Here is a 16,124-nt window from a genome sequence, read left to right as displayed (position 1 = left end):
ATGCATTTCATTAGGGCCAAGTGTTGGGTCCTGCATTTTGGTCACAACAACCTCAGGCAACCCTACAGGCTTGGGGAAGAGTGTCAGGAAAGCTTCCTGATGGAAAGGGACCTTGGTGTACTGATGGACAATTGGTTGAATATGAGCCAGCAGTGTGCCCAGGTGGCCAAGAAGGCCAATGGCTTCCTGGCTTGGATCAGGAATGGTGTGGTGAGCAGGACTAGGGAAGTTGTCCTGCCTCTGTACTCAGCACTGGTGAGTCCTCACCTCGAGTACTGTGTTCAGTTTTGGGCACCTCAGTACAGAAAGGACATTGAGGTGCTGGACCAGGTCCAAAGAAGGGCAACAAGGCTTTTGAAGGGCTTGGAGAATATGTCCTATGAGGAGAGACTGAAGGAACTGGGTCTGTTTAGTCTGGGGAAAAGGAGGCTGAGGGGAGACCTAATTGTCTCTTCCAGTATCTGAAAGCTGCTTACAGCAAGAGCGGGGCTGGTCTCTTCTCACTGATGACAGGATGACAGAATGAGGGGAAATGGCCTCAAGTTGTGCCAGGGTAAGTTTAGGTTGGATATCAGGAAAAAACTTCTTTACAGAAAGGGTTGTTAAGCACTGGAATAGGCTCCCCAGGGAGGTGGTTGAGTCACCATCCCTGGATGTGGTTGTTAGAGTAGTATGATTCGGTTGCGGTTGAACTTGATGATCTTTAAGGTCTTTTCCAATGTGAGTGATCCTATGATTCTATGATGCTGTTGTGAACATTTTCTAAAATGGGCTGTGGTGCCTGATTGTAGTTGTACAACAGTCGCCCAAGAACCTGAATTAAATAGAGCTTAATAAAGATAGTATTACGGGAACTAAGTATATAGTTCTGTTGATCCATAACTTCCTTTAGATAGATAGAACATGCTTCTCTTTTCCAGATTCAGTTGGTGTCAGTTGTCAAATGATGTTAGAAAGGTAATAGTCATCAAGATGTCAGCAGGGAGATTTCTGAACAACCCTGAATTACTCCCAGATTTTTTCCTGGCCATAACCACTAGGTTCAAGACACAACAATACCTTAACAATAAGATTTTACACAAAAGCTAACAGGGAGCAGATAACAAAAGAGTTGAATGAATACTTACTGCAGAATTCCTTCTCAGGGCATGTCCCATCTGAGCTGAACATGTGTGGATAACTACTATGGGTATGCAGTAGCAGAGGAAGCTGATATCCTAAGCTTTCATATCAGTGCCCAGAGGTGCATCTTTGTTGCTGTTCCCGAAGCAGGAGCACGGCAGACCCAGGGATGGTCAGGCCTTGGGGCTGGCTTGCTTACCGTGCTGGCAATCAGCAAACTGCCAGTAGCCGTGCATCCTTTGGCAATGTGAAGTTCAAGTAACACTTCCATCCTCCAAGCTTTTCTTGATAATGAGGGCCCTTTATTCAAGTCCGTTTCTTGGCAAGGCATACTGCGAGAGGGATGAAGTCAACTTTGTTAAAAGTTACTATGGAAGAGTAGTAACAGTATTGTTAAAACCCATGTCTGGGCAATTCCCTCAGTGCCTCTCTTTGCATCCTAACTTCCTCATGAAGGCTAATTAACAGCATGCCACTATTTACATTCTTATTTGATACCTGTAACACATGGGATAGTATTTGCCATTTGAATAGAGACTTGACATACAGGAAGAGCTTTGTATTTTACTGTTTATATTCAGGTTACAAAGAGAGAAGGGGAGAAATATAAGAAAAGAGGATGTAGGGAACAAGCTGAATTTTGAAATAAATGATTGTCATATTACATTCATTTCTGCATTTTTCCCCAATCACTTCAACTATGTTATAAAGCGTAACTTCACTGAATGTATTTAGGCTCCTTTTGTACACAGATGTTTCTTCTGGGGAGTGCTTCAGCAAGCACAGGATTCCTTTGCTGGTGTGTTCCTGTGAGAGAGGAGTTATGAGCTCACTCTGCAAACGCTTTAAGGTCTAAGATCTGATTTCCTTCAGTTTAGCACATGTAACTGTTATGTGTTTATTAATCATCAGAAAACTCATCGTATCCTTTAATAAGTCAGCTTGATTTTTCATCTTATTACCAAACTCTAGTACTCACTTTCTTAAAAGCATTATATATTGCTATACAATCTCAATTTTATTTTATAGACATCTTATCAAATGCTGTTTTCTGTCAAGCAGCACTTTCTTTTCTATACCACTGGGCTCTAGACAGAATGAGATCATATTTTACTTTATCCTTTCTAAAAAATATTTTTCATCTGTCCATTTCCCTGTTAATCTTGTAAAATTTAGTTTGTTGTCTTTCTTGAAGGTTATTTTCATTCACATTTGTATTAGGTGTAGTTGGTAAAAGCTGAACACATATGTTTTGTTATGTAATCTTATTTTAAAACATGTTCTAAATGTGAATTTGTGGTATGGTATAATTTTTAAAAGAGCAAGTATATTTCAAAATCCATAGTAAATTGTTAAAGATACTTTTAAACGTTAGCACCATGTGCTTTTCATATCGTGCTTTGAGTTCATAAGATACTGTTGAAACTGTTGGTAGCAAGAAGATATGATTTTCCCTTCTTTGGCTCAAAGTTTGAGCTACTTAACCTGTCTCTTCACTTTAACTGTCTGAAAAAAAAATTAGTATTCTGAGAGTGACAGTACAATATTTTCAGAAATTTTTATACATACATCTTTATTTATACAGATATATGTGTAACAAATATGACTGCTTTCAGTAATTCATTTTCTTCAGGCATTATTTTGTGCATCTGGAAGACGTAAAATAGAATTAATGTAACCATTTGTAGGAATTTCATTTCAGCAATTTAGAACACTTGTGAAAGACATGGATGGAATGCCCCTCAGAGAACAAGTCTATTTTCTGCCTGCAGATGACATTATATGATGTAAATAAATTTTAGGACTGCCAGTAAAACGTACAAGACATCTCATTGCCACTGCAGTGTTACCAGAAGCAGCATTCTTGCTAGGTACATGGCAGGTTTGTAGCCCCTGACTTACTGCTTGTTGGGGTGATGGATAATGTGCATCTGCTGCTCAGCCCCAGCTCAGCAGGACAGCCTGAGCCTCAGCTATCAATCTGTCCTCCGCTGCTAGTACAGTTTGTCAAAGACTGATACCTCCAGTAGAAACTGATTACAGAAAATTCTATTTCTGGACCACATAAAAACAGTAGTAATTGAGCAGGTTCTACATGGTGGTGTTTAAAAGTTGTGCTTCAATTGTTAGTCATGTGTCAGTACTAGAGAGTCATGTGTTTATGACCAAAGCAGATTGGTATACAGACATTAAAACTTAATTACTGTAAAATAACAATAATTCTGGGACTTTAAGTATCATGATATTTTCTCTTCAAATATTTATAAGGTAACAAAAATGTTTAAGCATACTACGAATTTGCAAATGTGGAATTTGAAGCAGATGGAACAAGTATTTAGCTTTTCCCTCCAGAGGCATCATGGGCAACAAATGCATTGAGTGAACAATATGGTTAAAAGCATTAGGAAATAACATTAGGAAGAAGTATTAAATGAACACCAAGCATTCTTTATCTTAGATAAGCCAAAGCACCATTTTTCTGTCTTAAAAAAAAAACAATATATGGAAATTTTGCAGCCAGCTTCAGTCTCTTTTGCCTACAGTGATAAATTCAGAGAGGACTGTCAAGATGCATGATTTTTGGCATAACTCTGTGGTACGTTATTCTCATCTAAGAATGTGCCTTTTCCTGTGTGTCCTGTCATTCACTGAGAAATGTTTCAAGTCAGAGTCTCGTCATTAAACATTGTTTGCTGTGTTTGCTGTGTTTGTTGTATTCATGAAGAGATGAGCAACTCATTAAGAAAAGTAGTCATAAAATATTTGAAGTCACCAACCACTCTCCATATAGTGCTGTTAAATATTTTTTTCTGTTAGGAACTTGTCCTTGTGTAAAACTTTGCCATTAGATACAACAGTACTGTTAAGCTGTTTCAGTAAAGGAGTTAAGTGAATGGGATCAGGTGGTAGGAAGTTCTGATTTCTGAAGACCTGGATTTTTTGTTTCCCTGTGTCAGTCTTGTCCATGTCAGACGTGCAGTTGACATACCCCAAAGCCAGCTGGGGACACTTCGTACCCCTCAGTGACAGAGATCCTGGGCAGCAGGAGCAGCGTGCTGCAGCAGGACCCAGTGGTGCAAGGCAGAATGTTCATTTCTGAGTCATCTTAAGAGAAATGATCTGCAGTGGCAACCTTAGACTTTAACATGCAACATGGCATAAATCGGACAGGGGGTTTTGAATGTTCCTGTTGCAGCACTCCACACATTCATCAAATGGTGCTAACTGTAATAACTGTACTGGAAATTAATTAAATTAAATCAAAATGTATAAAAGCATAATTTTGTTTTGTGCTTAAGAAAAAGCTATATTCTTTATTATCTAATAATTTTAATAAAATTTAAATCACATGGGACACATTTAGCCACTCTTCAGAGAATTCTGTTAAAATTGAATGACTAATTTTTTAATTGTTAAAGGAAGTCATTTGTTACCTTGTTTCAGTGGTTATAGTTCCTTGGTAATTTATTCTTGATTATTTGGGGGTGATCACTGCATCAGTTGCTCAGCTGTTGAGTTACATATTAGGAGTGTTGTGTACCATTGTGACTGTGACTTTGGACTGAGTGTTACTTTGCAGGAATCCTTATGAATCCTATAATGGCTGTGAGGCTTATGCAGGCTCTTCTGAATTGAGTCACGTTCTGCTGAGCAGTGACTCTTCTCCCTTGTCCCAGATTTCTTTGGGAAATAAAACTTGAAGTGAGTTAGCAGTATCCCCTGAGACAAAGCAGACTTCAGACCCAGTGACCTAGACATTCATTTGCTTTCTTTTGGAAACATCTAAATAATAACAATATTTAGGCTTTGTACTTCTACTCAGAATTACCTACATGGAAGTAGAGTGCAAACTGCTGGGTTTAGTCGCAGAGAATCCAGTGATATTAGGACTTCCTGTCTTTAAGTTACCTCAAGGGGAACTGTGCGCTTCTTTAACCCCATTGGCTGGAAAGGGAAAGTTGTATACCTGTAACAAGAGCAGATGCTGTGTGTCTGATGCAGAGTGCATTGCATGGAAAATCCTTGAGACTACTGGTTATTGGTGTTGTGTTATGGAGATGGAGGTGTCCTGTGTCAGGTCTTCATGCTGGCAGTGTATGGACTGCCATTAGAAGTCATTTCCCAAACTTTGTGTGGAAGCTGTTACAGGAACGTATAAAGACTTTGCATTCACTGGTCTCTTAGTGCCAGCCCTTAGAGTTCATATTTCTCTGTTATGATTTGGCTCCAAGAAGGTGAACCAGTGTTAGTACAAAGAATTCTCAGATGTGGATCTTCCTTCAAACCTTGTCTTCTGGGAGAAGGAAAGAAAATTCTGTTCCACGGTGCTTGGCACTGAGGTTTTTCAGTAGCCAAGGGACCATAGATGTTACATTTTGCTATGGGGGTCGAGATGCCACAAAAAAAGAGGCAGGGTGCTTGAGAGTAATTGTGATTTGATAGGTACTCACTACATCTAGCGATCATCATCCCACAGATGATATAATGGAAATATTTTAAACAATTCTTCTGTATTACACTCTGTACTCATAAAGAAAAATCCAGTACAATGAAGTATTTCTAAAAAGATGTGTACCCAATCGTTTCTGCCAGCGAGTTCACAAAATGTGGAGAGTGCAAACAGTAACATTTTCTTCCCTGCCTGATATTTGGGAGAAACAAAGGAAACTTCCAAACGGGAGCAGGATCACGGGAGGATTTTTATATTCTCTCCAGTCTATGGAATAAGATTACGTCTGGTTAAGGATCACAGACTTAGTCATAAGACTCTCTGAAAGGTTGAATTGTTTTATATTGCATTTAGCAATCTTCTTGGCATGAGTGGAACAGTTTATTCTTTTTCTTCTCTTCCCTGTCCAAGTGTGGTTCTGAAAGTATTCCTTGAATTGCCTTCCCTCACTGAGGTCCTTGGCTTTTCTTGGTTCCATTGGTACAGAAAACGGTGCTTCTCTTACGCAGGACAATAATGAAATGTTTCCCTCCCTTCTCAGCTTAGAAATCTCACTTCCTTCTGTTAGTACTGCTGACATGGCATTCTCCACCTGATGTGCCCCATAGCTTACTTGGGCTGTAGACTGGCAAGGGAAGGATCAGAGTTAAGATCAGTGCCACCTGGATGGACTCTTAATTTTGTGAACTCTTACCCTGTATGAAAATAGAGAGTGAGAAAAGCTATGAAAATATGCAGGTTTTTAAAGAGCAACGTTATTACCTTGACATGTGTAAAAGATGTATTGCCTTGCAGTGTGCACAGTAATGTAACGACGTACTTGAACAGAAGGGGTTAACAGACCTGAATGTCTGAGTTAAAAAATAGCCTTTAAGTCTTTACTTCCCCTTCTTTTTCTATTACCTCAACACACACGTTTTAGAATTTTCTTTTGCTAAGTAAGTAAGGGCAGTCACATGTCTGGAAGGGCAATAGGGCACGCTGAATGCTTGGCTAATTGTTGTGGGAATTGACTTCACTGAGGAAACAAACTGTACAGTTGGAAGTCTCCTGCTTGACTGGAGTTTGCCCCATCCTGAAGGAGGACAGAGAGAAAAAGTGAAGACTTCTGAGCTGCAGGCCTAGTGCCTAGGGAGGCACTAACTATTGCCTCCAGTGAGGCAGTACTGCAAAGATGGGGGTAAGGCACATCTGAGTACTGAGGCAGAGAGCTTTGGTGGTGTCAGATCATTCCTGGGGTCCCCACTGAAAGTTTTTGCATTCCAGAGACATTTGAGCTTTGCAGGAGAATCTACTTCTGCTCAAGATGTTGTAAGAGTTCCATCAAAAGTAATCTAAACTGATCCTAAAAATCAGTATTTCCGAAATAACAAGTATTTGTGAAAGTGAAAAAAAAAACAACTAAGAATGTGATGGTAAATACTTTGAAGGAGGCTTTCAAATCTAGTTTATGCATCTAAAATTTGATATTTTGTGGGAAGCTTTTATTCACCAAAGGCCCTGCCAAGTAATTACAAAGCCAAGATACATAAAAATACCAATAATGATTGTAATGTTATGTTGAAGGTATTATGCTTACATACAATATTCATTGCGTGTATATATATATATGCACACATATATACATATATGCTGATATATATATATATCTCACCATGCAATTTATAGAATGTTGAGGTTTAAAAAAGTTGGTGATAGAATGTGAGCAGGGATATTCACAAAGACTAACTACTCAGAGTTGGCTGCTGCTTCTTGTGCTAGCACTGCAATTAGAGAAGATCCTTGAGCTGATGTTCCATTCCTAACACAGAATTACAGAATGGGTTAGGTTGAAAAGGACCTTACAGCCCACCCAGCCCCAACCCCTGCCATGTGCTGGTTGCCCCCACCAGCCCAGGCTGCCCAGGGCCAATCCAGCCTGGCCTTGAGCATTTCCAGGGAAGGGGCACCACAGCTCTCTGGGCAGCTGTGCCAGGGCCTAACATCTGAAGTTCAGTTCCTGTTCCATATTGTTCTGTGTATGAGTGTTTTGTCCTCTAATGTTTTAAGAGGACACTGTAAAAATTGTGATTAAAACTGTAGTGATCTACTGAGCCTGTGTTAACATCATCTGAATTTCAGCTTACTTGAAACAACTGGTACTGGTGATGACATTTTTAGAAAATGATCACAAGCTTGAATATTGTTTCTGTAAAAGTGAGAGAGATTAAAAATAAACTTCAAATATGTTATTTTCTTTGTATGTGATTTGACTGTGTACAGTTATCTGTACAAGCTGTAAAAATATTTGTCCTACATAGGTCTAATAGTAGGGACAAGCACTGAAATGCACATTATTAAGTTTATGTAATATTTATAGTTTTTAGCTTTCAAAATGAGAACTGATGTGTTAAATACATAACTAGTGCTTCACAATGACATGTTTACATACTTTGTAGCATGTGAACCTGATCCATAATTAAATTATGTAAATGCCAAGTTGTCTGTATTTGGTTTCTATTGTCGCATTTGAAGTTGTACTGATTTGGAGCTTTTTATACATGCCACATATTAAAAGAAGTGTGTTGGGTTGTTTGTTTGTTTGTTTGTTTGTTTGTTTTGTTTGTTTTTGTTTTTTGTTTATCTGGTAGATCATTACATTAGGAATTATTAAGATTTAGGGAAATTATTCCAAATTCTATGATTCATTTCTTGTCAAGAAAAGCAGTATATTTCCACATTAGTAATGCATTCCTGTGAATACATTTGCTATAATAGTTTTCCTATTTGAATGATTTTAATTGTTATTTTCTAAGAGTCTTAACATGAGACAAATCAGTGTTTGTCAGAATTCAGAAACCATGAGTCATTCATTATCTAAGGGAAGTGTGTTTTATATCCAGTATGCCAGCATGGTAATTCTGTGCTGTAGTGAAAAGTGATTGTAGGAGGTTTGAAACAAATAATATTATTTTTTCACCAACACAAAATATGCATGTATTTCTTAGTTAAAGCAGTAATTTGGATGAACTGGTCCAATTCTTTATTCTGTTACTCAGATTTGCCTGATCTTATATTTTTGCTGCCTTTTTCTGTCAGTTCCTGTTCACAGAATCTCAGAATGGCCAGGGTTGGAAGGGACCTCAAGGATCACGAATCTCCAACCCCCTGCCACACGCAGGGCCACCAACATCCCCATTTAATATTAGACCAGGCTGCCCAGGGCCCCATCCAATCTGGCCTTGAACACCTCCAGGGACAGGGCATCCACAACTTCTCTGGGCAGCCTGTTCCAGCACCTCACCACTCTCTCTGTAAAGAACTTCCCCCCGACATCCAACCTAAATCTTCCGTCCCTCAAGTTAAAACCATTTCCCCTTGTCCTGCAGTTATCAACCCTTTCAGAGTTGATTCCCCTCCTGTCTGTAGGCTCCCTTTAGGTACAGAAATGCTGCAATGAGGTCACCCTGCAGCCTTCTTTTCTCCAGGCTGAACAAGCCCAGCTCCCTCAGCCTGTCCTCATAGGGGAGGTGCTCCAGTCCCCTGATCATCTTCGTGGCCCTCCTCTGGATCCTCTCCAGCAGCTTCCAAACAGATCCTGTTAGGGTGGATCCTGTTAATTCTTTCTGTAACCTACTTGAAGTCTTTAACCCTACAAATACAAATCTACAGCTCAGGAGATATTGTTTTTCCCTGTTATACTTGATTCAGCATTTGTAGTTTGCTAGATGAAGCTCAGTTTGTTAAAAACTTATGAGTTTAACATTTCTGTCCATATTGCTAGTATGGAGTAACAAACAAGCAACTGTGTCAGTGTTTCAGTGAAATTTCTCTTTATATCCACTGGTCCTGAGCAAAAGATGAAGATGACTAGTGGAAGAATAAACCGCTTGTCCCAGACTGTCTAAATGCAGAGCTAGAGTTGATTCTATTCTATTGGAAAGCAGAACATCCGCCCTGGTCACAGAATCACAGAATCACTTTGTCTAATTGCATTCGTATATATTCCTTGAGTAGATGCAGTATGGCACAAATGCACTCCCGCATGGCTTAAATGGCTCATGTTGCAGAACCATAAGATGGTGTCTCTTTACTACCATACTTTGTATTTAATTGAAGAACAGCTGCGTGCAGGTGAACAGCAATATGCAATAGGAGGAGGAAGGCAAATTAAAACCAAAGATTCCCACTTGGTGAAAGGAAATCCCACCAGGAGCGCACTCGAGCACAAGAGGAGGTTGCCCAGAGAGGCCAGTGTCTGTCCCATGATTTTAGTGGTACTTATTTTAATCCTACTTTTAGCAATAATGCTAAATGGAGGGATTTATACATAGCAAAGTTAGAATGTTGATTTAAATTTTTTATTAAAAAATCCATTTTTTTTTTTACTAGGTCTATCTAATGTAGCCTTCTCAATTGTCAAGTAACATTTTTATTGTGGCTGCCTACTATGTCTAGCATCTTAATTTTAAAAAATTGCTGAACTGATACTGAGATTCTTTTTTTTTTATTTTTTTTTTCCCTGTTTTGTTTTGTTTTGTTTTTCCCTGGAGGAAGCTCTGTGTTTTACAAACTAGAGCGAGTAGCCCGTTATTGAATTGGCTGCTGTGTATTAGCCATGTGGGCAGATGGAGCTGTGCACCATTCAGTAATTGTATTGGATCAAGATAGTATAATTTCCCTACAGGTGTGACTAATCTGAATAAGCTTTTAAGGAAAAGATCTGTATTTTAAACACAGCATGCATTTCTGAAGTTGCTATTTACAGAAACCATTATAGACTTGTTGGCATGGTTTGCCTGTTCCAAGTGTCTGTGATTTCAGCTCACTACAATAAGTGAGTAAGAAAGGGATTGTCATCTTGGCAGGAAGAAAGTTACTATATTAGAGAGACACAGGGAAAATTCCAGATTTTCTAAAGCAATTGGATTGTTGTAGAAATGATTGTGGGAAGATTAGATTCCAAACTTTGATGGGTTGGCTTTAGTGAATTTTTGATGCCTAATGAGTTATCTGATTTACAGTAATTACAGTGAAGGGAATCGGTAATGAAAATAAATGAATAAATAAATACATGACGGGGAAAAAAAAAAAAAAAATCTTTCTCCATAATTTTCAGTTTCCAAGGCAGAAGCTGGTGGCAGTTGGCAGCAATCTTGGTGCAGTGAAGTGGGCTGTGCCTTGTGATCCAGCCGCTGAGATGCAGCAGATCTGCACAAATCTGGTGCATTCCTCCCACAGCGACCGCTCATCTCTTATCTAGCTTGTAGCTTTGCGAGGAGGTGATCTGCCACACCATCCTCTGGTTGGCAGAGGCTTTCATCGAGAGATGAATTTGCAGCATGTTCTGCTGACGTGGCTAAGCACAGACCCTGACTTGCAGAATTATGGAATCACAGAATACCTCAAGCTGGAGCCCACAAGGCCAATCAAGTCTAAGCCCTGGCTCCACACTAGACCACCCAAAATTCAAACTGTGTTTCTGAGAGCATTGGCCAAATAGTTCTTGAAATCTGGCAGCCTCAATGAATGTATGACTTCTAATTACTCTTGTGATCCCCCCACTGTCCGCTCATAGCCTGCTTGATGTAGGACTTTCCTTTTCCAAAAGATTTCATTCACTTTCATGAGAGTTGAGTGAGACTAGTAGTAGTCATGTTTCTGTCCCTTCGGGGCTGCCAGGAGGACAGTATATGATGGGAGGTCTCCTGGTTGGGCATGGAAGCTGCCTACATGTGATAGCTTCAAATGAAGTGAAGAGGTGAATTCAGCTGTTAGTTTGGAACGGCAGTGACTAGCTGCAAGACTGGCAATGGTTGTTGCTATCTGTAGTAGTAAATAATATGAATGCCTCCTAACTGAACAGTGAGATATTTACTATACTGTTGGTGTGTATAGGAATGATGCTGAAAGTGTAAAACCTTATTTTTGTGCATTAAAAGAAAGAAAAGATGAATCCATACTTCTGTCCCGGTGACTCCAGCAAGCCTTTGTGTAAGCCAAAAGCCATATGCATGCTCTGTGAGCTCTCAGCTTCCAGCAGCTGTTTCCAGATGTATGCACTGCAATTCTGACTGATAGCATACAAGTCTTTAACATTTTTGCACCCTGATAATTTTAATCTATCTTATTTATACAGGAATCCTTAGGATAAGAATTATCTTCTGTTAGGTGCATGCACTTCGCCTTGTAGAAAGTGTTGATACCTCAGATAGATAGATGTTGGCTGTGAGTCTGTATATTTTTGGGAAATGTCAACTTGGAGAATGATATAGCATTACAGTTTGTTCCAGTCAGACCAATGGAATATGTTGAGTACAGCAAAAACTCGCTTAAGCCATCTTGCTCCTTATCCGTAGTGCCCGAGTATTAATTTTAACATAGCCCATTTTAATCACTGCATCATCAGTCATGTAAAGACTTGCCTGCACTGTCTTGGGCTTACTTACTTCAGGATGTCAGAAAGTCCTGAATTCCAAAGCTCTGTGATTCTGTGATCTTCCAAATTGTAACTTTACGTTTGGGAGGAAAGAAAATGTGTTTCGATGGTTTTTTTCTGTATGTTTATTATTGCAGCCCTTTGGAAAGTTTTACTGCTGTAATGACAGTATAACTTATCAATTATTGGAAGAGTTACAAGAGCTTTATTCATTTGCATTTGGCTTAGACAAAAGCCATGGATTAACTTTGCCCAGATGTCTATATGTGCCAGAGCCCAACATGGAATGTGAGGAGTGTGGTAAAGACTGGATGGGTGAGGAGCAAAAGAGGTGGTCCTGCACAAAGCCTGAAGTTAGTACTATGGAATATTGACTTGTGTTTTATTGTGCTTTATTTCTCATGTGGTGGCAGTATTCAGGATGCATGTGTGCTTGTACAGAATTAGGCATTTTTGGGGAGAGGGGTTTGTTGTCTATGAAACCAGAGTAAAAAAGACAGAGAATTATTCTTCCTGAAAGGTAGAAAAATTGTGTTCATAGAAGAAAATGTGGATAGTAATGATACATATAAATTTTTGTTGTCATCAATTCAGTAGTAAAAGGTTAAAAATTGTTTTAAGAAGGAAATGAAGGTGAAGACACCCTTTGTAAGGAGGGTCTAATGCTGTGTGACTCAAGTGTATCATAGTACCAAAGCCTGGATTGCATGTAATGTTTCTTCTGATTTTTCTCTGGGAAAATCAGTTCATTTGATTGCAGTGTTGTTCTGAAAAGGCACAAGGTTGAGTCAAGGTTTAGGTTTAGGGGCACAGTAGCTTGATGGCATTGGGATTGTGCTATCTGTTCAAGGCCTGCCCATACAGCCAGGAACCATTTAGGGTGGTCAGGGCTGTGGGTGATCTTCAGCGAAGGGTTCTCAGGACTAGATTTACACTAAATAACAAAAGCTGAAGGGAAAATTGTGATTCATGAGTAATTCTGGTTCACATTAAAGTGATAAAAATAGCTGCTGGACATCTTAATTTAAAAACTAGAAAATAAAGGTATCCAATCTGGAGTACTTTTAACCTGTCCACTTTTCTTTTTAGAGCTATCTGAGCTACTCTCTTCTGCTCAGAATAAATATATATAATCCAAAGAGATAACCAAAAAGATTCAGCTGTCAAAACTTCTTGTTGTGTAAACATAAGCTTTTTTAGGAAATAGTGTCATTCCTATTATGTTTGTCTTCTCTGCTCTGCCAAAACATGTTCCTGGAAGTTTTCATTTTCTGATTTTAGGCAAGATGCAAGAAATGGAAGTAAAATACTGGGAAACCCTTTATATGTTGCAGTTTTACATCGTAAAATGTATTACATCATTCATTGCAATTCATCTCAGCATCATAGAATCTTCTGAGTTGGAAAGAAACATTAAAGATCATATAGTTCAACTCCCCTGCAGTGAACAGGGACATTTACAGCTAGATCAGGTTGCTCAGTGCCCTGTCTAGCCTGACCTTGAGTGTCACCAGGGATGGGGTATCCACCACCTTTCTGGGCAATCTGTTCCAATGCCTCACCGCCCTTATTGTAAAAAAACTTCTTCTTTATATCCAGTCTAAATCTCCCCTCTCTTAGTTTGAAACCATTTCCCCTTGTTCTATTACAATAGACCTGCTAAAGAGTCCCTTCTTTTCCTATAGCCTCCCCTTAGATACTGAAAGGCTGCTCTCAGGTCTCTGTGGAGCCTTCTCTTCCCCAAGCTGAACAGACCCAGCTCTCTCAGCCTGTCCTTGTAGGAGAGGTGTTCCAGCCCTTGGATTATATTGGTGGCCCTCCCCTGGACATGCTCTAACAGGTCCAGAATTCTCCTGTACTGTGAACTCCACATTTGGACACAGTACTTCAGGTGACGTCTCACCAGCACAGAGTAGAGGGGCAGGATCGACTCCTTCGACCTTCTGACCATGCTCCTTTTGATTCAGCCCAGAATAGGATTGGCTTTCTGGGCTGTGAGGGTACATTTCTGGCTCCTGTCCAGTTTCCTATCCACCAGCACCTTCAAATAATTTGTAGCAGGGCTGTGCTCCATCCTTTCATCCCCATATCAGTAGTAGGGGTTGCCATGACCCAGGTGCAAGACATTACACTTGGATTTGTTGAACCCCAGGTGGTTCACCTGGGCCCACTGCTCAAGCTTATCTGGGTCCCTCTGGATAGCATTCTGTCCCTTGGGTGTATCAACCTCACCCCACAGCTTGGTGTCATCAGCAAACTTGCTAAGGGTGCATTGAACTCCACTATCATTGTCTTTGATGTAGATATCGGTCCCAGCACTGACCCCTGTGGGATGCCACTTATCACTGATCTCCATCTGAACACTGAACCATTGACCATCACTCTCTGAGTACAGTCTTGCAACCAGTTCTTCATCCATCAAACAGTCCACTCATCACATCCATATATTTCTAATCTGGGGGGAAGGATTTTGTGGGGGACAATGTCCAAGGTCTTACTGATGTGCAGATAGATGACATCAGTGGTTCTTCCCGTGTCCACTTACACAGTTACATTATCATAAAAAGCAACAAGATTGATCAGGCAGAACTTACCCTTGGTGAAGCTGTGCTGGTTATCCCATATCACTTCCCTGTCTCCATATGCCTTAGCACAGCTTCCAGGAGGATCTGCTGCATGATCTCCCTGACACTGAGATGAGGCTGACAGATCGATAATTCCCAGGGTGATCTTTTTCTACCCTTCCTAAAAATGGGTGCTACATCACCTTTTTTCCAGTCACCAGGGTCTTCATCTGAGCAGTATGACACTTCAAATATCATTGAGAGTAGCTTAATGACTACATCAGCCAGTTCCCTCAGGACTCTGTGATGAATCTCATTGGAACTCATATACCTATGAATGTTCAGGTTCCTCAGGCTGTTGCGAACCTCATCTTTGCTCACAGCAGGAGGAGCAATACTCCTCCAGTTCCCACCTTCTGAACCATTCACTCAAAGGCTGTGTGTAGAGCAGTCACTGGTGAAGACTGAGGCAAAACGTTGTTGAATACCTCAGCCTTCTCTTTGCCTACTGTTACTAGCTTGCCTGTGTTTCTCACTAGGGAGAGTACACTCTCCTGGGCTTTCCTTTTCCTGTTGATGTAGCTGTGGAAGCCTTTCTTATTCTTCTTTGCACTCCTTGCAAGTCCACTTCCAGTTGGCCTTCCTGACCCCATGCCTGCACAGCATAGCAGCATCCTTATATTCCTTTCAGCTTACTTGTCCCTGCTTCCACTGCCTGTGCATTTTTTTTTTGCTGTCCAGTTTAACAAGCAGGTCCCAGTTCAGCCATGCTGGTCTCTGGCCTTCCTTTCCTGACCTCCTACACCATGATATAAAGAGCTCTTGTATCCTAAGGAAAGCTTCCTTCAAGATCTGCCATCTGCATGCCGATCTCATGTCCCTGAGGACAGATTCCCAGGGGGTTTTGTTGACCTTGAGGAGCTGGAAATTGACTTTCCTAAAATTAAGCTTCCAAAATTCCACAATTGCTCCAGTTGTTCAATAAAATGTCACTTAACAGACCAGTGAGCACATATGCATTAAGTTCTATGCAAAGAAGTCAACATTATTTGAAGTCTATCCATATGCTGTTACTAGGATGTTATGGACATGGATTTTCCCATCTTGTACGTTGGCAGAAATAGAGTGACTCCAATTTCTGCAAATGCTCTATATTGAATAGATATGCTTTGTGCTTGACTTTTCAGATCCAGAATGCGAATGATGTGCTCATAGCACCACTGGAGAAGTTCCGTAAAGAACAAATAGGAGCAGCAAAAGTAAGTGGTTGTTGAAAGAACTCTTTTTCATTTCCTCTTTATTTATGAATGTATTTTGAAAGCTGGACTGAAAGCAGGCATATGTATTCAGATATGTTTGATGCCATCCTCATAATCTCTAGTAAGTTAGATGGAATTAGTTGCTTCAAAGAAGGAGGTGATTGAGATTTGGAGTTAAAGACTGAGCACATGTAAAAGGTTCAGCTTTTATTGTGAATACTGCACATTCTTACCATCTGAAGTTGCATTTCTTTCTTGATGTCTGCATTTGTGTTATGTTGCATCTTGAGCATCGCAGAAGCAAACGAGGA

General features: G+C 40.2%; 1 protein-coding gene across 1 annotated transcript in view; it reads left to right on the top strand.

The window, feature by feature from the left end:
* ARHGAP42 (Rho GTPase activating protein 42) overlaps nucleotides 1–16,124 on the top strand; it is a 160,101-nt gene that overhangs the window by 70,326 nt on the left and 73,651 nt on the right. The window contains exon 4 of the mRNA XM_031616148.2: nucleotides 15,742–15,813. Coding sequence (XP_031472008.1) covers nucleotides 15,742–15,813 — 72 coding nt within the window. The remainder of the gene's footprint in view (nucleotides 1–15,741; nucleotides 15,814–16,124) is intronic.

This window comes from Phasianus colchicus, chromosome 1 (genome assembly GCF_987193195.1).
Source record: "Phasianus colchicus chromosome 1, bPhaCol1.hap1.1, whole genome shotgun sequence".
Lineage (NCBI taxonomy): Eukaryota > Metazoa > Chordata > Aves > Galliformes > Phasianidae > Phasianus > Phasianus colchicus.
Note: the sequence above shows the minus strand (reverse complement) of the source record. Positions and strands in the feature narration are given on the sequence as shown.